Source organism: Gavialis gangeticus, unplaced genomic scaffold (assembly GCF_001723915.1).
Source record: "Gavialis gangeticus isolate Ggan-Ray unplaced genomic scaffold, GavGan_comp1, whole genome shotgun sequence".
In the NCBI taxonomy this organism is placed as follows: Eukaryota; Metazoa; Chordata; order Crocodylia; family Gavialidae; genus Gavialis; species Gavialis gangeticus.
In genome coordinates, this window is record NW_017729031.1 from 107,653,331 (window position 1) to 107,674,594 (window position 21,264).

General features: G+C 47.2%; 2 protein-coding genes across 2 annotated transcripts in view; one reads left to right on the forward strand and one right to left on the reverse strand.

Moving 5' to 3' along the window:
* Positions 1-434: 434 nt before the first annotated feature.
* On the reverse strand, positions 435-18,199 carry DCAKD (dephospho-CoA kinase domain containing). Its single transcript, XM_019523532.1, has 5 exons — positions 18,134-18,199; positions 11,426-11,543; positions 7,928-8,131; positions 2,724-2,811; positions 435-1,881 (listed from the first exon to the last, which is right to left on the reverse strand). The coding sequence occupies exons 1-5, from the start codon at positions 18,185-18,187 to the stop codon at positions 1,596-1,598; spliced, it is 750 nt and encodes a 249-aa protein (XP_019379077.1). The 5' UTR covers positions 18,188-18,199; the 3' UTR covers positions 435-1,595.
* Positions 18,200-20,664: 2,465 nt separating this feature from the next.
* NMT1 (N-myristoyltransferase 1) overlaps positions 20,665-21,264 on the forward strand; it is a 52,611-nt gene continuing 52,011 nt past the window's right edge. Inside the window, exon 1 of the mRNA XM_019523533.1 lies at positions 20,665-20,831. Coding sequence (XP_019379078.1) covers positions 20,707-20,831 — 125 coding nt within the window. The 5' untranslated portion in view covers positions 20,665-20,706. The remainder of the gene's footprint in view (positions 20,832-21,264) is intronic.

Sequence of the window (21,264 nt, forward strand, 5' to 3'; positions counted from 1 at the left end):
CTGCTGAGCAGGGCACTCGACTAGGTGTCAGGAGACTTGACTGCGTGGCTGTGTGTGCCTTCTCAGTCTTGTCTGCTAGAATGTTAGCTTTCTGGGGCAGGACTGTGTATGTGTAGTGCCCAGCACAAACAGGTAGCTATGAAATAATAAAGGCATTGAGGTGGAGAGTGGATCTTTCCAATGCAGCAGCTGCTTCATGGTAAATGGTAAATTAAAAGCTCACAGGTGGTCACTTAGCCCTCTGTCATTGAGAGGCGAGCAGCTCAGGTTTAGGTCTCACTTACTGCAGGGGAAGAGAATGAATACAGACCCGTTGATGTGCACGAAAGCTCTGCATTCTTTTAACCCTGTGGTAACTCATTAGTTTGCCCATGCCCTTGGCTTGGCACAGTTCAGCTCACCCAGAGATGGCTGTGATGAGGACTGGATTGTGCTGTGCTTGCAAACTCTGCTTCTGTGCAGTGGACTTTATAGAAGAAGAATAGCCAGGCACTGGAATAAAACTGCCGGACAAGATGGGAAACAGCAGTTCTCCAGGTACAAAGAATAAAGAACCACAGGAAGTGTTCTGCTGGGCATCACTTGATTAAAAGATATGCTAAACGCAAGCTCCCCAGTTGTCCCCAGATTTACTATCTCTGCTACAGAACCAGCAGGTTAATACTGGAGAGGCAATTAAAAGGCATTGGTTTCTTAAGCAAGTAGCTGTGTTTCACCCATAAGGATTCACACTAGATCCTTCATGGACCTACTGGAGCCCTGAAGGCCCCTCAGTGTTGACCCTTTACAAGGTAGAAGTTAGAACAATGCTCATTTAGACTGTAAGCTTTCAGGGGCCTGGACACTGTTTCACCCCTGGCTGCCTGTGCCCTGTACAGTCACAGGATCATAGAAAAGCAGAGCTGAAAGAGACTGCATTGCCATTCATGGTGTATAACGAGGCAGGCCACACAAGGTTTACCCCACCACCTGCCCTGCAGTGATAGATATTAAGGCACTTCACAGACATTCATCAAGTCTCCTGACGAGGACACAGGCAGGTGAAATGACTTGTCCACAGAGAAAGTGTGGGTTAAGGGACAGATCCAAGAAGGTGCTGAGCTGAGGCTTCTGAGAAGGAGCTGAACATAAACAACAGCTGAAATTCCCATTTCCAGATCAGACTGTCCTGCAAGACCCAAAGGTGACCTAATTCAACTGGGTGGGTTACTAGATGGACGGACTCCTTCTGTTATGTGGTCCAGCACTCTGACATGATGACATAGAACAGGGTTTGGACACTTCATCCTTACACTGTAGTGACTTCCCATCTGGATGCCTGGAGCCATCCACTGAGTCCACCCAATCCTGCTAACAGAAGGTGCTCATTATTACTAACATGACTATAAAGTGCAAAGAGAGAAGCTATGAGTTGGCGCCTGGGTGACGAACCCGCGCTTCACCTTGAGAAGTTTGCAAGGAGACTCCTCATCTCATTGCCTGTATTCAGACAGCAAAGCTCATTAAAACTCCTGGCTTTTCACTGCCCTTTTCAAACTTGGAAATTCCAGGCAGAGTTTTGGCCCCTTAAAAGGCAAAAGCTAGAAAAAGGTGAATTAAGAGACAAAATGCCGGAGGAGGAAGTACACGGCCCCCCCTATCCCAGTGAATGCCATGACCGCAGCCAGGCGCACCAGCAAAAATTCCAGAGAGTCCTCTAGCTGCCCATGTAGCTTCAGCACGTGCCTCCGTGTGCTCTCCCAGTCCCCGGAGTTGTCAATCACGTGAGTGGCTAATTTGCGCTTCTCGTCCAGAGGCAGCTGGGAGGCAATGCGCGCCTCTGCCTCGGACTGGGACAGGCGATTCCTCTTCATCAATCGTGACAGCTGGGTCTGCGGATCGCTGCCAGGGGAAGGCATGAAGAATTGAGTGTAAAAGAGAAGGCTGGCAAGGAATGAGGCCCCAATGCCCACAAGAAGTTGAACATGCAAGACGGGATGCTACAGAGGAGGGGGATATCCTGACCCCAAACCCATCACACTCCCTGCCAATAGACCCAGGAGACTGGAGACCAAACTAATCCCTTCCCAGCCTCAGCTCTGTACCTTGTCCAGGCCAGAGCACGAGTCAGGAGCACCACCTTTAATCCAAACCCCAAGACCAGCAGTATTTAAGCTGACAATTTATTTTTTCCTAAGAGTCAAATGAGCTTACACAGCATGTGGTAGGGTCACCACTGCTGTCTGGGGAGATTATGTAGCATGGTAATAGCCTTGGCTTGGCCAACATGGGGGAAGATTGGGCAATAATTCACGAGTCCTGACTCCATCGGCATTGGGTTTGTTAGGGAACACACTGTTTGTCCAGGACCAGCTGGACAGGCTCAGAGAAAGCAATTTTTCTCCATTATTCATTATTACTGCTATCATGCATCATTTGTACACTGCACCCTCACTCCCATAGGCCTCCATGGAAAGCAGAGCCCCACTGTGTTAGGTGCTGCCCAGACAGAGTCAGTCCTTGCCATGAAGAGCTGCCAGACCCGGTAGGCAAGGCACACAGAAGGATAGGAAGAGAAAGAGATAAACATGCTGAAAGACATCTTCTCACATGCTCCCCAGGAGATAGAATCCATTGGGTTGATTTGTATTCCAACAGCTGCATTTAACTAAAACTTTGCAGGATCAAACACTTAAAAAATGACATTCAACTTTCTAGTTCCCAAAGCCTGTAGTGCCACTTACCAGTAAACCAGGATGGTGTGTTTCATGAACTTGGTTAGCTTGTTGGTCTCAAAGAGAAGAGGGATGTCCAGGATCACATAACGGTAGCCTGAAAGGAACCCCAGCCCCCAGAAAGGAATGCAGACATGATTTCTCTTTTTTTTTCCCACCCAAAATGCTTCACACAAACACATACACATACATGCACACACAAACACATGCACATGCAAACACATAGTATGCAATGAGATTTTAGATTTATATCCTGCCCTATCCAAAACAAACAAACAAATAAAATATGGAAAAAGATGTTTAAAGCTGCACAGGTGCTACCAACAGGGAAAATATGGCATTTTCGTTTCCTTCTTCAAAAATGGCTGAAGTGATTTGCTCTCACAAAAATAAATAAATAAATAAATAATATTTGACCCTGGAAAATTTCGGAACAGAAGGTGAAAGCTTCAAAACATTTTGAGTGGCTGGAAAAAGCCAAATAGAATGGAAAAGTTTATGACTAGTGCAACCACTGTTCCTTTGCTGCAGGATTACATGAGGTGCTGGCAATGATGCCTTGAGTCAAGGCTGACCAATCCTGTTTTCAGTGGCTCATAATTGTGCCAAACTTCAGCTGCTTAGGCTAATATTACCCCTGCTGGATGTCTGCTATAGGTTGATTTTTTTAATGGGGTTTTTTTTTTTTTTTTGGAAAGTTTTAGCTAAATTAATCCAGCTGTTTCCAAGAATGAAGTCAGGGAAAAATACGTCAAAAAGTTCTTACAGTCATCTCACTCAGAGGCTTTAGTGCCACTGAGCTTTACTGCAGGTACTGGAAATTCAGCAGGGTCACACAGAGGTTAGAGATACATCCAGAGCCTTGCCCATAAAATCTGCCCAAATGTGGACAAGTTAAATCACTATCTGCACACAATCCATAGAGGCATGGTGGAGAGTGGCACCTCCACACCAGTTCTTTCAGGACTAAGATGCTCCTGCCCCTCACAACTCCTTTGTGCCAGCCCCACTGATGTTCCATCTCTCTGAAATTACATCTCCTGACAGTTGCAGACTACATTGGGCCTGGGCACCAGAAGAGAGACTCTCTTGTGTCATTAATGTCCCTCCTTCCTACCCTGCTATTGGCACCTCCCAGCATGGAGGAGAAGGAAGAAAAATCCTAGCTTGCTTTAACGGGGAGGGATAATGTGCGAGGAGAAAGGGGACAAGGTCAAGCTGCAACACAACAGGGTAGGGACAGGCTGAGGCAGTGGAAGCAGAGGAATGAAGGAACAAGCTGGGACAGAGGGGTTGCAGCCACTACTAAACACTTTGCAGACTCTGGAACTGAACACAGGACTCTTTGCTCTCAGCACTACCTTTACTGTCAGCAATCAGCTGTGAAACTGTTTGATAAAATACGTCTCATGTCCTTCAAGTATCCCCACCTTGATCTTGACGTACTGTGATCCTCATCCCCTTGAATTCAAATCAATTATTTCCTTCACCTCCATGCTGGCTGGGGGCCAGCTGGGAGAGTACAGATGTGGCTCAGCACCATAGAGATCCCCAGTGATTGTAGGAGAAGCCCCAGTCAGCCCCTCCGCAACACGCTGAGTGAGGAAGAACAACCCTGGGCTGGCAGGCTGTCCCCTGGGGCCCCCTGCCAGCTGGGACTGCCCCAACCTGACTCAACATGCTGACATCCCAGGCATGCGTGCAAATGATATATCTGAAGCAATAAGCTCCGGAGCTTGTTGCTATGTATTAATATGCACATGTAGATGCACCCAGTTATAAGGAAAATAAAGCAGAGCCTCAAGATGGGAACTGTGACTTGTACTTATCTTCATGGATCCTGGTTTTCCCAGATAAAAAAAATTACAAATTCTCTGATTACAACTCTAAAATCCATGATTAAATTGAAAGGGTTTGTGGGGGGCATGGGCATAAGAATATGGGGTTTGTAGGCAGGTATGAGTGGTGGTAGGAAAGTATGGGAGCTATGCGCCATCAGCCTGAGCAGACTCCGCACCTCCGTGTGCAGCATCCTGCAGGAGTGCAGGAAGCTGCACACAGAGGTGCAGAGCCCACCCAGCCCAGCCTGCATGCATGGACCGGGAGCTGCATGCTATCGGCCAGAGCAGGCTCCACAATTCCCTGTGCAGTTTCCCTGAAGTGCCAATAGCATACTGCTTCCAGACCACAGGCTGCCAGCCAGGTGGGCACTCCTGCAGGAAGCTGGCTTGGGGATGAGGGAGTGGGGAAGTGTTGGGGGAAGCCCCACATGGAGTGCCTGTCTGGCCGGCAGTGCATGTACCGGAAGTGGCATGCTATCAGCCTGAGCAGGCTCTGCACTTTCCTTTGCGGCTTCCCTGAAGGGCTGACAGCATGCCACTCCCAGTCCGCGCACCAGGGGGCACTCCACGTGGGGCTTCCCCCAGTACCTCCCCACTCCCTCAGCTCCCAGCCACACACCTATGCCCTGCCCCCCACCTGCCTCACTGGCTCTTCCCCAGCCCTGGCAGTCACCCACACCTGCACCTACCACCCAGGGCTCCCCCCAGCCCTGCCAGTGGCCCCCAGCCATGACCCACTCCCCTCAGCCCTGCCGGTGCCCCCCAGCCCCCTGCAAGCCCCACTTATCTTAGGCTCCAGCAAGAACAGTGAGCCTGACCCAAGCCTTGGGTGAGTGAGAGCCCCAGGCCTTGCCCTTCCCAAACCCTGCCCCAAGGGAGAGGGAGAGGGGGGTTTCCCACCCTTTTTGCAATCAGCTCTTACAGGCTGGAAGTCTGCCACCTGCAGAGCTATTTGCAAAAGTGAGAAATCTGCAGGGAAAAAGAGAAAACCCGTTTTTTCTCGGGAAATCTGTGGTTTTCTCTGTTTTTCCGTGGGAAATGGAAAACCTGAATCCCTGGTTATCTTATACCTTTGAGCACCTCTCTGTCCTGCTCTCACCTGCCATGCAAGTGTTTCTTTGTTTCCCTCCAGATGCCAAACTCCCGCTGCCCCCTCAGGAAACTGCACTGGTCTGAGGAGCAGCAGGGGCAATATTCAGCCTGGAACTAGAGATCAATTTAATGTACTTTGCAGTCACCAGGGTGAGAAATGAGCCCCTCGGAGACCTGTGGTCTAGGATTTGTTTTATAGCCATAGCAAATCACATGGCAAAGGCCCTGAATGGTACAGTGACTGCTTAAGAAAAACATATTCTGAATATTTGTAAGTATTCCTCAAATTAAGGAGTTGCAGTTGCTCTCCCAGGTCAAGGCCTATACAGTTGGATTCACAATACTAAGCCACTTGGCTTTACAGGTGGAGAGTTTAAAGAACAATAAAAATGTGAAATACAAACATTTTTTGAAAAGTTCTAGTCTCATTTTAGTGCAGAGTGGTACACAGCATTTATTAGTCCTTGTCTGAGTCACATACGTCATCCCAAGTGAGGGCCTATAAACCCTTCCTGCCATAATAAGCTCTCTTGGCATTGGTATGTGCCATTGTATGATACAGAAAACCTCATAGGTGCACAGTCATTTTTGTTCTTGGACTACTTTATGTCTTTCTCTACCTAGATGCTATTTTTGTTTCTCTCTCTGCTTGTAAACCAAGGTGGGTTTGTTAACATAAGCTCAACTGTAGCAAGTGGGAGTGACAAGATTAAATAAAGTTTAACATTCCAATAAAAAATGACCTAAAATAGCTTGTTTATGGTAAAAATGAAAGGTCAGGACTTTAAATTCCAGTCTCTTGGGATGGCTGCAAGTGAGAGCTGTGTACTCCACTAGGCAGCCAAGAATCCTATCTGAACATGCTTCCACAAGACCTGGACATATCAGACCTTAACCTGGTCAGCTGGAATTGACTGAAACCTGAGCATCCCAGTCTTCAGAGAAGTGTAATTTTGGGACCAAAAGGGGATCCCACATTTGGGTGAAAAAGACACAACTTTTGTAATAAGCTGCCTGTTAAAACTAGGCAGCACTTGGAAACCATGCAGGGGTTTAGCATGGCAGAATCATCCCTGGCAAAGAGGGACTGGAGCAGGTGAGAGGATCCAGTCTCAGGAAGTGGGATATCATATCACCATCCCTTGGGGGAGTGGTGCACATGCATACATCATATGTGCATGCAGGAGCACATGTGCATGCCACCAGAACCAAAGCTTGGTCTGAAATAGCATTCTTTAATTGATACCAAATCTCTTGGCACAGACATGAAAGTAGATGCAGTTTTACCAGGTAAGGAGGCCTTTGGCCAGAATAAGCTACATTTCCACTGGGGGGGGTTGCACTCAGAACAGCTCTACCAATATTGCTCCTCCCTCAAGGCCTTCCCAGCGTGAACAAGCCCTCAGACACCAAAAATAAATATCCCAAATCAACAAAAGCAAAACTAATTAAGAAAAAACCATGTGATGGAACAATTGCTGGAGCTCTGGGTAAGCAGCAGGACAGCTCCTCCCCTATGAGTGCCATGGCCTAATTAATACAGTCCTCTTATCTCCTTTGCTCCATTTCCTTCACAGATTCCTTTCCTGTTGCCTGCCTTTGCTCTCTTCCTTTCCTCCTCCCTACCATCCCCTCTCCAGAGAGCACAGTCTCTTCAGCTCCTCAGCAAAGGCCTATTCAGCTGTCACACAGTTCTGTCTTGATAAGCTCTGCAAACTAGACTCACTCTATTAAGACATCCTTCTGTCTACATGGAGACTTCCGAAACAGCTGGTGATCTTATCTGGCATTTGATTAGACCAAGTTTGACAGCTGTATTTGTTATATTTATCAGGGGGGAAAGTGGGACTTTGGAAACCACAGCTGTCAGCCCATTTTTTTACCTTATCAAGATTAAAAGAGCTTCTTGGCTTTTATTGAAGCTAGAGATTGAGGGAGGGGGAATAATATTAGAACATTTCAAAAGGTATGACATTATCCAATAAGTAATCTCAGAAGAGGCCACACAATGCTCCTTTCAGACCCTACAGATGTACTTTAAACCATATAAGGGAGACAATGTGAAGAGCAGAAATGAAAGGCAGAAGTCTCTGAACACTACAGTGAAAGGATAGCCACAGTTTCTAAAGGCCACTAGTGACACAGCACAAAGGCAATCAGTCAACATTTTGGCTTCCTTTCTACCCTGTAGTCCCTCTCCCCACAGAGTGAGTGAAGATTACTGCTTGTTGCCAGCGTGATCAGAAACCCTCATGTCCTAGGATCCCACAATTGTCTTACCTAGTACAAAATATTTAAAGATCTGTTTCAGCATCTCCTTCTGGATCTCGGGGTGAGTGATGGAGTTCAGCACCTGTCGTTTTTCCGGGTGAGAGAAGATAACGTTTCCCAGAGCCTCGCGGTTTATCTCCCCGCTCTCCAAAAGGATTTCAGTTCCAAAGTAATGCACTATCTGCTGATAGGCCAAGAAGTGGGGCCGAACCACTGATAAAATGAAACAGGTAGAAGTTATTGCCAGTTCTGCATCACACTAAGGGTCTGCATTAAAGGTGGGCATGAAATGAACTGAATTCATCTGGGGATATTCCTTTCAGAATAGAACGGGTCTGTTAATTAACATACGCTCACTCAAGGCTGTGGCAGATCTCAAGATAAAGGTCTGATGTCTACTGAATAAACTTCGAAGCTGGTGCCACAAAAAGAAGTTTGCTAAACCAGTTCTAAGATTACTTTGTATTGCTCCAGTGCTTGTGATCCAAGAGAACATTGTGTAAGCACTAATTAAGCCTCACACCTGTCCTAAGAGCTGCATGAGCCCCATTTCAAAAGTCACTAAGCTGAGTGAGAGGACTTAACAAAAGCAACATAGCCAGTCAGCAGCAGGACTGAAATAAACCACCAGAATTTTGATATTTCCCTCCCTTCTCTAACCACCAAGTCACACATGGGATTCTATATTGTAAGCACTTGCCTTACTGAAAAATTCTCAAAACTTTAATCATTATCATTGTTGTTGATGATGATGATGATAATAAAAGGTTTTTTTTCAAAATGGGGAAACCTTGCAGTTAATAAAGTTGTAATAATAGATTTCATATATTTCATAGATATTAGGACTGGAAGGGACCTCGGAAGATCATCAAGTCCAGCCCCCTGCCCAAAGGGCAGGAAGCCAGCAGGGGTCATAGGATCCCAGCAAGATAGACATCCAAATGTCTTTTGAAGGCGTTCAACGTAGGTGCTTGAACCACGTTCGGCAGCAGTCTATTCCAAACCTTGGGGGCTCGGACAGTAAAGAAGTTCTTCTTTATATCCAGCCTGAAACAGTCACGGAGGAGTTTGTGACCATTCAACCTCGTCATCCCTTGGGGCGCTCCGGTGAACAGACGTTCCTCCAGAACCTGATAAGCACCCTTGATAAACTTATAGGTGGCCACCAGATCACCCCTGAGCTTTTCCTGTGCTTTTCCAGGCTGAAGAGTCCCATAGCTCTCAGCCTCTCATCGTAAGGTATGTTTTTCTGACCTCTTATCATGCACGTGGCTCTTCTCTGGACCCTCTCAAGCTTCTCCACATCCTTTTTGAATTGTGGAGCCCAAAACTAAATTAAATCTTAATAAAGTATGGTGATCAAGAGTTGTATTTTATATGTTGATGGCTATTTCCATGTGTATGCTTTAAGGGAGGGGATATTACTATCATCGATTTTGCATGGCCTCCTAAGGGATGGCACCGAGACAGATTTCTTTGTCCAGCATCATTCATTATACTTCACAGAGCTTGGGCCCTGATTCAGCATAGCACTTAAACACATGCTTAAGTCCCATTGGACTCAGCAAGATTACAGCATGAACTTAACTTTGAGAATGTTTAGCTTGCACAGACTCTAATGGGATTTAATCACATGTTCAACTTAAACGTGTGTAAGAACTGGTATTTGGTTTGTTGTGAGGCAACTGAAGGGTCAGCAGGTTGAGTTCCAAAACAAGACTTATTTAAACACTGAGGAGGGCAGCGTGCAATACTAGGGAACAAGTTTTTGGCTTGTTCTAACTGAAAAAAAATGTGCTGGATGACTAAAATAGATAGGGCTATTATACTTTAGTAGCCAGCTATTAAAAATCACTTGGGCTTGGATAATAAAGTTCTTACAGCTTCAGCTACCATCAGGATCAAGGCAAAAGAGCTCTCACCCGGCTCAATCTCAAGCTTCAACTTGAGATTCTTTATGATAAATTGCACATGAAAGCCTGTCAGAGGCCAATTCCCCACAGCTGTTTGCAGCTTATTAGCAAGGTCTGATGTTAGGAAAGTAGGTAATTTAAAAAAACTCATAACATCACAAACAAGAGGATATAATAAATGAAAAAAGGAGAATTAGGAGAAGGTTGAGGATAAACAGAAGGAGAAAAAAATCAGTGCATGTAATTTTCTCTAAGGATCCAGAGATTCTTTCACTCAGCTGGATATTGAAGTAGAAGAAAGAAGGAAAGAAAAAAGGAATGAAAGAAAGAAGATGTTTCTGCTGTGATAAACTTTATATTTGAGGAACTACAACTGCTTCAGGAAAGTTCAGTAAAAATTAAATCCAAGTAGTAAATGCAAAAAAAAAAAAAAAAAGCAACTGAAGAAAAACAAATTGCTTGGTAGAAAACTGGTGCTGAGTATCTGAAGTGGGTCCCAGAAGCCTCAGTCTTTCAGAGCTAGATCCACTTCTAGCAAGTTTTCCATGTCAGAGGGAATTACATTGCAATAAAATGTAAAAATATCACAGCTTTTAAATGGTGAGTAAATAGGTTTTCAACAAAAACAAAACAGGAGATACTTAAAAATGAAATCACATGAGTAACACTGCATTCTTATTAATCATATTTTGTACATCTCTAGTGTTGTTCATTAGTAGACCTAAAAAGTGTGCTTAGCAAAAATTAACCTTTTACCAGCCCCCAATAAATAAATAAAGTGAGCACTACAAATCACTTTTGACTGCCCCAGGTCTGACTGGGAATTGAGAGGCAAAGCCAAGATTTGAACTCAGTATCTTCCGATATCCTGCCCCACCCCATGCACAGGATCTCATTTCCTGGGTTGTTTCCATATTAAGAACAGAGGGACATTGCAAGGGTTAGAAATCCCCAGCTGTACTGTATTTAGGTACAAGACAGAGTTAAATGTAATGCTGCCTTCATTTGGAGATGACCCTGGTGTTTTGATATTAGGAGTGCCTTTTTAAGGCGAGAATGACATTCTTGGGGCTGGACAGTTAGGAACCGTAACAACCAAGCTCTGCAACCATGTGCAAATGGCGGGTGAAATTCTTTTTTACAGTACTGGTCACCAGTTGCTCGAGCTCCACCAAAAGCCATTAAAGAACCTGAGTTGCATTAAGATAGACCATGTGTCACAGTCTGGTGGCTGTGTCAGGGGTCTGGGGGGGAAGGTAATCATAAGCCTTTGTTTTGCTCTCAAGTACGACAGCTTTATAGACAGTTTGTCCATAAAATCAAGCAGTGTCCACTGCACTGCACATTAGGAGGAAGAAATGTAGAATTAAATCATTCCACCACAGCACATATAATTTTGATAAAATGTGTCCTGTTTTCAGTCCCCTGAGAAGCCACTTCTCACTACTGTCTTGAATGAATGAAGTACAGGGGGGAGGTTGTGAACTGAATGCAGAGCACCCTCTGCTGCCTAAACTGCATAGCAGTAGCAAAGATTAACTCCAGGTTGTCAGGAAAATATATAAGGAATAAAGATCAGCTGCACAGAACTAACCCTGTCTGGCAATAACATCGGCATCAATCACTGCACAGCCCAGTTCCCGGAATACTGCCACTACCGTGCTTTTTCCTGAAGCAATTCCACCCGACAGGCCGACCAGGAACATCTTGCTCTGGAAAAGAAAGAAAGCTCAAAACATAGCAAAATGCCACGGAGGTTCATTCATTCTGTACATGCAAACATTCAGCCTGAAGAAGCAAACCAGTCCGAAGAAGATCATGCTTTGTATTTCTATGGGACCTATGATGTTTTCAGGAGAGGGTCTCAAAGTACTTTAGAAATATAATGTAACTTTTAACACTGTTTGCCCATCCTTTGAACCAGGTGACCCAGTTTCACAACTTGGAGAACTGAGAGTGTGGGCGTGTGTACACATGCAATTCATGTGACTGAATATGCTCTGGCTCAATTTAAGCCAAAGTAAACTAATCTGGATGTCACAATCTACATGTGCATTTAAGTGCAGTAATTTACTGTGCTGCTGAATACCACTTATATCTGACAGGACTATCTAGCCGTGCAGTTAATTAATCTACTGTGCCCTAGCTGCTGTGCACGTATAGACGGTGATGCTTTACTGAGCTTCAAATTAGTCTGCTCCGCAGTGTCTCATGTAGACGGACCCAATAAGGCCAAAATCTTTTAGTACCAGCTAATTCTGGAGGCACAACATGAATCAACAGCATCTAATTTTTAGAAGGGTTGAGCACTTGCAGCACTGGCTGGCTTAACTAGAGTTAGGTAAGTGCTCAGTACTTCTACAAGTCAAAGCCTGAGTCTCAATTAATGCCCCCCAATGTACTGGATACTTAAAACTTGGGCCTACATGGTCCATCAGTGACAAAACAGGGAAAAGTACTTACCCTGTCCCCATTCTCAGAGTCTAAGCCTCACAAACTGAAATCTGGGGCTTGAGAAGTAAACCATCCCTGCTAATCTCAACACTTGGAACACAATGGGAGGGAGACTACCTCTGACATAACCGAGACCCAAACTGCAGAAAGTTTCATAGATCAGGACCAACAAACAAATTGTGCCCACAAACTAACTGGAAGTCATAGCTGTCATCATGCAGAATGAAAATGAGCTGCACAAAGTGGGCCACTAATTTCTGTGCTAACAGGAGACTCTAAATGCCTTTAAGTATGGCTCTATGTAAAGCAAGGGTAGCCAACCTGTGCCCTGCGCCACAAATGGCATAGCAGCCTGTGTGTGTGACATGCAGCAAACTGGGGAGGGGATGGGCAGCACTGTGACAGTTAGGGCAAGGAGCAAAAGGCACAGAAGTAGATTCATAGATTGTAAGGCCAGAATGGACCTTGGAAGATCATCAGGTCCAGTCCCCTACACCAACCAGGAAAGATAACTGGGGGTCAGGTGACCCCAGCAAGGTGACTGTCCAGTCTCCTCTTGAAGATTTCCAGGGTAGGTGATTGCATGATCTCTGGAGGGAGCTTATTCCACAGTCTGGACACCCTGACTATGAAGAAGTTTTTCCTGCTGTTAAGCCTGAATCAGTCTTCCAGGAGTTTGTGGCCATTACTCCTGGGTTTCCCCTCGGGTGCCCTGGTGAACAGTTGCTCACCAAGCACTTGCTGTACTCCCCTAGCTTAGGGGTAAGCTACTACCAGGTCCCCTCTCAGCCTTCTTTTCCTCAGGCTGAAGAGTGCCAGATCCCACAGCCTTTCCCCATATGGCTTGCCATGCAAGTCTCTGATCATATGGGTGGCTCTTCTTTGGACTCTCTCAAGCTTGTCCACATCCTTGTTAAAGTGTGGTGCCCAGGACTGGAGGCAGTACTCCAGCTCTGGTCTCACCAGTGCTGAGTAGAGCGAAAGAATCACCTCCTTGGTTTTGCTGGAGATGCATCAATTGATGCATGCCAGAGTATCATTTGCCCTACTGGCTACAGCATCGCATTGCTGGCTCATATTCATACTGTAGTCTATTATTACCCCCAGGTCCCTTTCATTCATGGTGCTGATCAGTTTGGTGCTGCCAAGCCTGTAGGTGTGTTGGGGGGTTGCTCATCCCAAGGTGGAGCACTTTATGTTTCTATACGTTGAACTTCATCAGGTTCTGATCCACCCAACTTGCTAGCCTGTCTAGATCCGCCTGTATCTGTAGGCTATCTTCAAGCATGACTATGCTTCCTCGTAACTTAGTACATCAAGCAGGGACAATGTGGTAGGGAGCAGAAAGTAGGAACATATATTGGGCAGCAAACAGGGATTGGAGTGGCACTCAGGGGGAGAATGAGCAATTAATTTGTGGCATGCCTGCCAAAAAGTTGGCCCTCACTGATATAAACCATACTCTAGTTATCCAGCTCCTATTCATCCATATAATATAATAAATGCTAAAAAAATAATCTTGTTTGCTTTGGGTTATGATTAATAGATTTTAAAGCCAGCAGGGGCTGTTCTGATCAGTCTGACACCGGACAGAAAAATTCATTCAGTGATTCTGCACCAAGCCCAGAACTTCTGGTTCAACTACAGCATGTCTTTTTTAAAGACATACAATCTGGATTGCTGGTGATAGCAAATCCAACACAACCCCAGCTAAGCAGTTCTAACAGCTAATTATATTCATTGCTAATAAGGCACACTTTATTTTTAGTCTGCATTTGTGTAGCTGCAACTTTCAAGCCTTGGATCTTTTTATGCCTTTATCTGCTAGATAAAAGGCCTTCTACTGGATGGAGAGTTTTGATTTGTCCAGGTTCGGTAAAAGGATGTATGGAGTTTTTGTGTTTTGTGGGGTTTAGGGAAGGTAGCAATTTTCATGTAAGGTTTTATGATTGTGATACTTTTGCAATAATAATAAAAAAGTAAAGGCTTTCTACTATCAAGAATAGCCTGTCCTTTAGTCACCTGGGAACTATAACTAAGTGCCCTCTTAACTTTCTGTGGGACCATCAATTAAACAAATTGAGCATTTTCATTATCAGCCTGGTTTACAAGAATGATCTGTGATCTGGAACTCTTTTCTGACCCCTTTCCAATGTTTCAATGTCCTTTGCAGCCAGGTCCATCCTACTCTTGTGTTGCTTGTTCCATCTCTATGGGAAGCCCCGAGGAAGTCTGTGGGTGCTCCACAGCCCTCCAACCCCAAGCTAATGCTGCACATGTCTGAGACACAGGCAACCTTCCCTGTGGAAGACCTTGGACTGTACTCATGTTCCTCCAACTGATGCTCACTGTTAGTCTGGGCCTGCCCTGTGCTCTCTTACAGGGGCTGGCACTGGTAGTGGAAAAATAAGGGGGGCTATTGAGACACAGGACAAATGACAAAATCCCACTGTTTTCAATTTCTGCGCAGGTCTTTCACAGAGAATGGCAGGGCCAGAGGCACAACAGTATTGCAACAAGGGGGCAGAAGCTAGCATGCCCAGAAGTGAAAACCCTGACACCAAATGTAACAAGCTATTTTTATGAAAGTGTAACTGTTTCTTCCCTACATGTGCAATATGGGACCTAAAAACCACAGTGTTTAAGGTATCGTTCCAGAACTTGGTGCTGGATTGGTCAGTTGGTCTTAAAACGAAATCACAGGGCTACGGGGTAAGAAGAAAGTAATTGCTCACGAAAGCAGAGCCCATGGTCTATATGGCTGATATTAGGTTAAACCAGTGAAGAACATCAAGTTGTTTTTTCTACATATCAGTATTACTGCAAGTTCATATTTGGATAACATAAAAAACATCTCCGCTTCTATGTTGCCAGGACTTTAATTGCTGCATTATTCCTCTTCATACTCACTTCCAAGTCTGGCAGATAATTTATGTCAATGCCATTACACTAGATTTCTGTAAGGTGCTCGACTTGGTTCTGCACAACAGTCCAATTACAAAAACACTGTGACCTATAGTAAATGAATTAAGTGGTTAACCAAAGAAACTGTACGTAAGGAGTCATAATCCTATGGTGGTATTTCTACTGGGATCCTGTAGGGATTGAATTGCAGCTCACTGGTATTCTAAGAAGGTATTAATGATTTGGAATATATAAAATCCTACCTAATTAAGTATGTCCATGACACAAATTGGTGGAATAGTAAATAATGAAAGACCACAGTTCAGTTATTCAGGCTAATCTGAATCACATAATAGGATAATAGACTCATGGGAAGAGCATGCACATAGTCCAATGTGAGATCATGTATTAAGGAACAAAAAATAATGCGTCTCGCATACACAGTGGGAGGCTGAACTCTAAACTGCTACGATGCTAAAAAAGAAGAAGGGGTAGGTAACTTTGAACATGTGTTACCTGTGCAGCACTAGCTAAAAAGGTAAGTATGATCTTTGGTATATAAGCAGAGGAGTATCAAATAGGAATAGAGAGTAGATGTTTCCTCTGTACACAGCATTAGGGACACTCTTATTGGACAATTGTGTCCTGTTCTGATACTCCCATTTTAAAAATGGATGTTGGAAACTAGAAAAGGTTCTCAAATGCTACAAGAATGATCTGAGAGCTGGAAAAGCCTGCCTTGTTGTGAGAGACTGGAAAAGCTCTCTCTTTAGTACAGCGGTGTCTGACTCACCTTGTGCCCCAGGTCAGACCTGGACTGCAGGCTTCTTTGTGGGCCAGATCCAGCTTGGGACACAAGGAAGCGGTGGACTTTTCAAAGCACCAAGACAACAAGTGGTTTCTCACAATCTTTCAAGCGTACATGCAGAAATAATCTTTTGCAAGGCTGATTTTCTCAGCATCTGTGTGCAGGTGCAGTGACAGCTGTTTTTCCATGGAATGACACCTCAGCCCTATTGGCTTCTAATGTCTGTTTGGCTGTAGTTAAACATTTTGCTGCCAAACAGGTATTAGGTGTCAGTGGGGCTGAGCTGTCATTCTGTGGAAAAACGCCCTCTTTCCACCCATGCAGGAAGCTGGCACAAAAGTGTTCTGCATCTGGCCTGAACTGAAGGAAGAAGAGGGTATTTTGGAGATAGGATTGTTAAACTGATGAACTGATGACACAATAGTTGTTCCATAGAATCAGCTGGCGTCCCATGGAAACAGTAGTTCTTCTAGATCAGCATTTTTCAACCCATGGGTTGCAACCCAAAAGTGGGTTACAAGACTGTATGAAAGGGTTCTGAAGAAACTTTTAAAATGGATTCTCCTTTAAAAAGAGACAAATGTGGAAAACTGACGTTTCCCTTGAAGCCTTATAAGGGGCTGCTTGGGGCTCCCCATGCCACACACCCCCCTCCCCACCCACGCCCTGCCCAACACACTGTGGGGCTGGAGCCTGGAGGTGAGGGGAGGCAACAAGTTGGGAGTGAGGGGCACTGGGCATTGATGGTCCTGGTACAAAAAAGGTTGAGAACCACTGTTCTTGATAAACCAGGCTAGACAAAAATCAGTCTCTGCTTGGTTAAGCCTGAGTAAGAAACTGAGGGTTTTTTTCGTTACCATGAGTCCATGGCAATGGTGCTCAACCTTCCAGCCCCACAGGCTGGATAAGTATATGGAGCCAGTCCATGAGCCGGATCCCATGAGCAGTTGGCATGCAGGCGTGATACTGCACCAGCACCAACCCCACACACCCCATCAGCCACATGCCTGCCCAACCCTGACTGCTGAATCCAGCTGCAGAACGGCTCCATGTGTGAGCCCCACTTCCAACTGCAGTGATCTAGTGCAGGGGTGTTCAACAAATCCGACCCCCTTGCATCCTGTCATCTGGCCTGTGGGGCTCCCCGGGGTTCCCAATCTCCACATGGGGAACTGACACCAGCCTGTAGCCTGATACTGGCGTGCAGGGTGGATATGGGCCGAGGCAGCAGGGGCCCAATCCTGGCACAAGGGCCCAATCCTGGTTTGCAGAATAGGACTGGGCAGAGGCTGCGCAGGCTCCCTGGAGCCCAATCTTCACATGAGGAAGCAATGTGGGGCCCTGGGGCCTAATCCTGGCACACGGGGTGGGGCTAAGCTGTGGCAGGGTCCTGACAGCCCAATCTCCACTCAGGGAAGTGACAGGGGGCAACAGGGCCTGATCCTGGCTCTCCAAGTCTGCAACTCTGGCAGCAAGGGTTTGTCAGTTTACACTGCTACCACTCCCCTGCCACCACGCATCCCAACCTGAACCTGGCCTGGAGCCTGCAGCACGCGACCCCACTCTGCCTATACGCTCTCATCCCCCAACTATGGGGGCTTCACCTTTGACTCCCCAAGCCTGCGGGGATGCCTGCAATGCAGCAGCTCCGACCCTTTTTTCTTTAGGACAAGGCCAGCGCTTGGCTCTCTGCCGTTTTTGGCGACAGAGGACTACTAGGGTCGCTGTTGTGGGGCGCGGCGAGACGCAGGGGGCCGAGCATCCCTATGGGGAGCTCCGGGCGCAGAGACCGCACCACTAGCAGGCGCCTGCCCACAGACACACGACGCCACAACCCGCCCCCACCAAGTCACTGCGGCGGCCGCAGGGCACAGACACCCCCCTCCTGGGGGCGGGCGTTCCACGCGCCGGCTCTCTCCCATTGGACGCGGGGCCGCACCCTAGGGTCCGGCCACGCCCCTCACCCTGTCCATCAACGCGGAAGCCCCGCCCCCAGCACCGCGTGCCGTTGGAGGGAGCCAGAAGCCTCCCAGCCCCGCCCCGCCCCCCTTTGCCTCTCGTCCCACCCGCGAGACCCGCTCTGCTCACCCCCCTGCGCTCTCCCTCTGTTCCTCTTCAGCCTCCAGCCCCCCTCACCTCTCCAGCTGCCGGGCACGGATTCACCCACCCCCCACTATCATGCCCTGCCATTGGTGGAACGCAAAGCAGCTCCACTCCCTCGACCAATCGCGACTGTTCTGATTCGCTTAGCTCCTCCCCCGCCCCCTCCTGGGCAGAACGTTAAGTCACTGGCGGGGGAATGACTGGGTGGTCCCTGGACTTGGGGTTGGAAGGAGAGGAGGATCAGAGGGAGCCCAGCCAGTACTTACCCCAGTGATTCTCAACCAGGCACCTATGAGAGCCACTTGAGAGTCTCCTAGTCAAGAAACATGTGAAACAGTTGGCATTTTCCTCCTGGCTACTGAGGGGCACCTTGTGCATGTGAAAGCCAAGACCCATTCCTAGAGGGTTTACTGGTTTGAGAATAAGCACAGCTAGCGGGGGCCTTCCTGCACTGGAGTCTACATGAGTAGACCCCGTGCACCTTGTGGACTATCTTGGGACTCCAGAGAAATCAAGAATTAACCTAGGTGGAGCCAGCTGCAGGATACAGGTCTTGCAAAGTAACCCATCAGCTGAAATCCAGCCAGCCTAAAGGAACAGTGAAATACGCTGACTGCTTTTGTTCAACTCATTTTTGATACAAGGTATTTCGTGGTAAGAGCAGAGTCAGCAGCCATACCAAGACTCCTCATGAATGGTGACCTGATGAAGAATGTCTTGCATTCAAATGCTTGTGTACCTGTCCCAGCTATCTAGTTGGTCCAATAAAAGATATCGCCCTATGAAATCCTCGTCTCTTGCATAATTTCTGGACCATCACAGCTACAAGGTCACTCTTGCACTACCGAGATTCCTACTCCAACACCTTTCTCTGCTTGATTAAATTCCCTCAGCAGCTGGATATGTGAAAATAAACCACATAATCACAGCAAAAAAATACTTTCTTGGGTAAGGGTATGATAGTGAAAACTGGGATCTAGATGGGAACTGTGTGCCAGACCAAGAGCTCTATCTAGTCTAGTGTCCAGTGGCCTATTGCTGATGTCTTTCAATGTAAAACTTATCCCCTCCTACCTCTTAATGTAGCTGCCTGATCTTTGGGGTCTATGTCCAGTACCCAATTGCTGATGTTTTTTAAATACCCCTTAAGGTAGCTGCCTGTTTGTAGCACAGAACCCCAAAATAATTAGAGGCTTTACAGAACACGTGAAAGACACACCTACCTGGAAAGTTTACAATCTACATGAATGATTCTCCACCAGGGTGCCATGGCACCCTGGGGCACCTGGAGAACTTTTCAGGGGTGCCACAGCACACCACACAATGTTAGGTATGCAAACATAATTTACATAACACAACCGAAGTTTTCAAATGGGAATTGATAGTGTTAAGGCCACGCTGCCCTGCTGTGGGCTTTCTAAGTTCTTTATCACAGAAGACTTGCTCTATTATTTGTCTCTAGTCAAAACACAAGTGTGCAATGTGAACATAATGCATGCAGTAGCAAGAGGAACCTGGGGGCGGTCTGCAGAGCTGTACCGACTGCTAAATTTGGACTACAACTCCCAGAAACCCCCAGTGGCTGAAGGGAAAAAAAGGAAGAGGAAGCTTGAGGCTGGAGAGACAGCGGAGTGCACGTGGAGCCTGGTCAGCCCTGCATAGAGGAGTTTAGAGGGGAGCAGGAGGTCCCACTGGCTTGGTCAGCCAAGAGTGTGGCCTGAAGGAGCTGGACTCAGACTGGGGGGCAGCAGCAGGCTGCTGCTTGAGGTCTGCCAGAGAAATTATGGTGCTGAGTGTATGTTATCACAATGTTGATGTTTCTTTATTTTTTATCTGTTCCCTCCCTTTGGCTTGTGACCCCAACCCCTCTGATTTTCTGTATTAAAAATGGGAGCTCCTCCTAGCATCTTGTGCCAGTTTCTGGGGCTGCAGGTACGGTGGGCATCATAGAGGACAGTCTGGTTGTCCTCTGTCCTCTATTGATGGGAAACTGGATGCATTTATGTCCTCTATGTTTCTCTTGACGAGAAACATAGAGGACATAAAAGGTATCAGGTTTTGTATCAATAGAGGACAGAGTAGCAGAATGTCCTCTATGATGGCCACCCTAGCTGCAGAGTTGGCACAAGTGAAAGCTAAGAGCTGGCTTTTCTGGGGGGAAGTGTGAGTCTGACACGGGGTGGCTTGAGCCTAGCACAGTTGAGAACAACTGAGCTAGTGCAGCTGCAGTATGAAGTGCTGGACACCTGCTGGAATTGCTGAACCCTTTAAAGCTTCCCACTCCTGCTTCCTTCCGAGGTCTAGTTCCCTGCGTCTAAGCATCCTTGACCCAGGACAACGTTTAAGTCCCTCTTTGGACTCGCGCCCGTGGTCGCCAAACACAAATAACTACAAGTCCCAGCATGCGCCAGCGGGCCCGGGACTGGCTAGCTTAGGCTGCCTTGACGCAGAGCCTGCTGGGAATTGTAGTCCCTTGCTCCTCAACTGCTCCCTTCCCTTCCCTTCCTCCGCGAAGACTGCACATCCCAGCATGCTTCGCGCGGCAGCGTCCAATCGCCGCGCACTTTGTTGTGGGGGTGCGGCACCCACTAAGGCCCCGTTTCAAGATGGCGGACGATAGTGAGACAGCAGGGAGGCAGCCGCCGTCGCGGCCCCAGCGATCGTCTGGAGAGGAGAATGACCACGAGCACTGCAGCGATTGCGAGAACGAGGAGGACGACTACGGCCGTAGGTAAGCGGGAATCCAGGTGCATCGAGCCTCCTGAGCGCCCCGAGGCGGGCAGTGGCAGGGAAGTGAGTCTAGCTCCGCCTCGCGCTCGACCTGATTGGTCGGGGAGTGGAATTCTACCCTTTGACAGGCTAAGTGCTGTGTCAGTCACTAGGGGGAGTGGCCCGTTGGCTCCCATTCACTTGGCTGCCTGCAGTAGCGTGTCCTGGGAGCTAAGCAGGGTCGGGCCCGTGCAGAGCGTGGAAGGGAGACTTCCATGGGGCATACCTAGAGGCGACTACCTGGGGCTGCTGATGGGAGTTCTTCCTTCCTGCTTAGCCCTAAACCCACTCCCCCTGTTGAGATTAGGGACCAGGATTGTGCCACTGCCCTTGTATTAAGGGTTGCTTGGATGTCATCGTCCCCCCCCCCCAGCTGTGGTGGTTTGGGGAGGGAG

Bases quoted from the DNA above. Each gene is read 5' to 3' on its own strand.
- DCAKD (XM_019523532.1), bottom strand. From the start codon at position 18,187: ATGGCAGGGCATGATAGTGGGGGGTGGGTGAATCCGTGCCCGGCAGCT. The intron at 8,132-11,425 runs GTTAGTTCTGTG...TCATTTTATCAG, and splicing joins CGATGTTATTGCCAGACAGG to TGGTTCGGCCCCACTTCTTG. The intron at 2,812-7,927 runs GTAAGACAATTG...GGTTCCTTTCAG, and splicing joins CTTTAAATATTTTGTACTAG to GCTACCGTTATGTGATCCTG.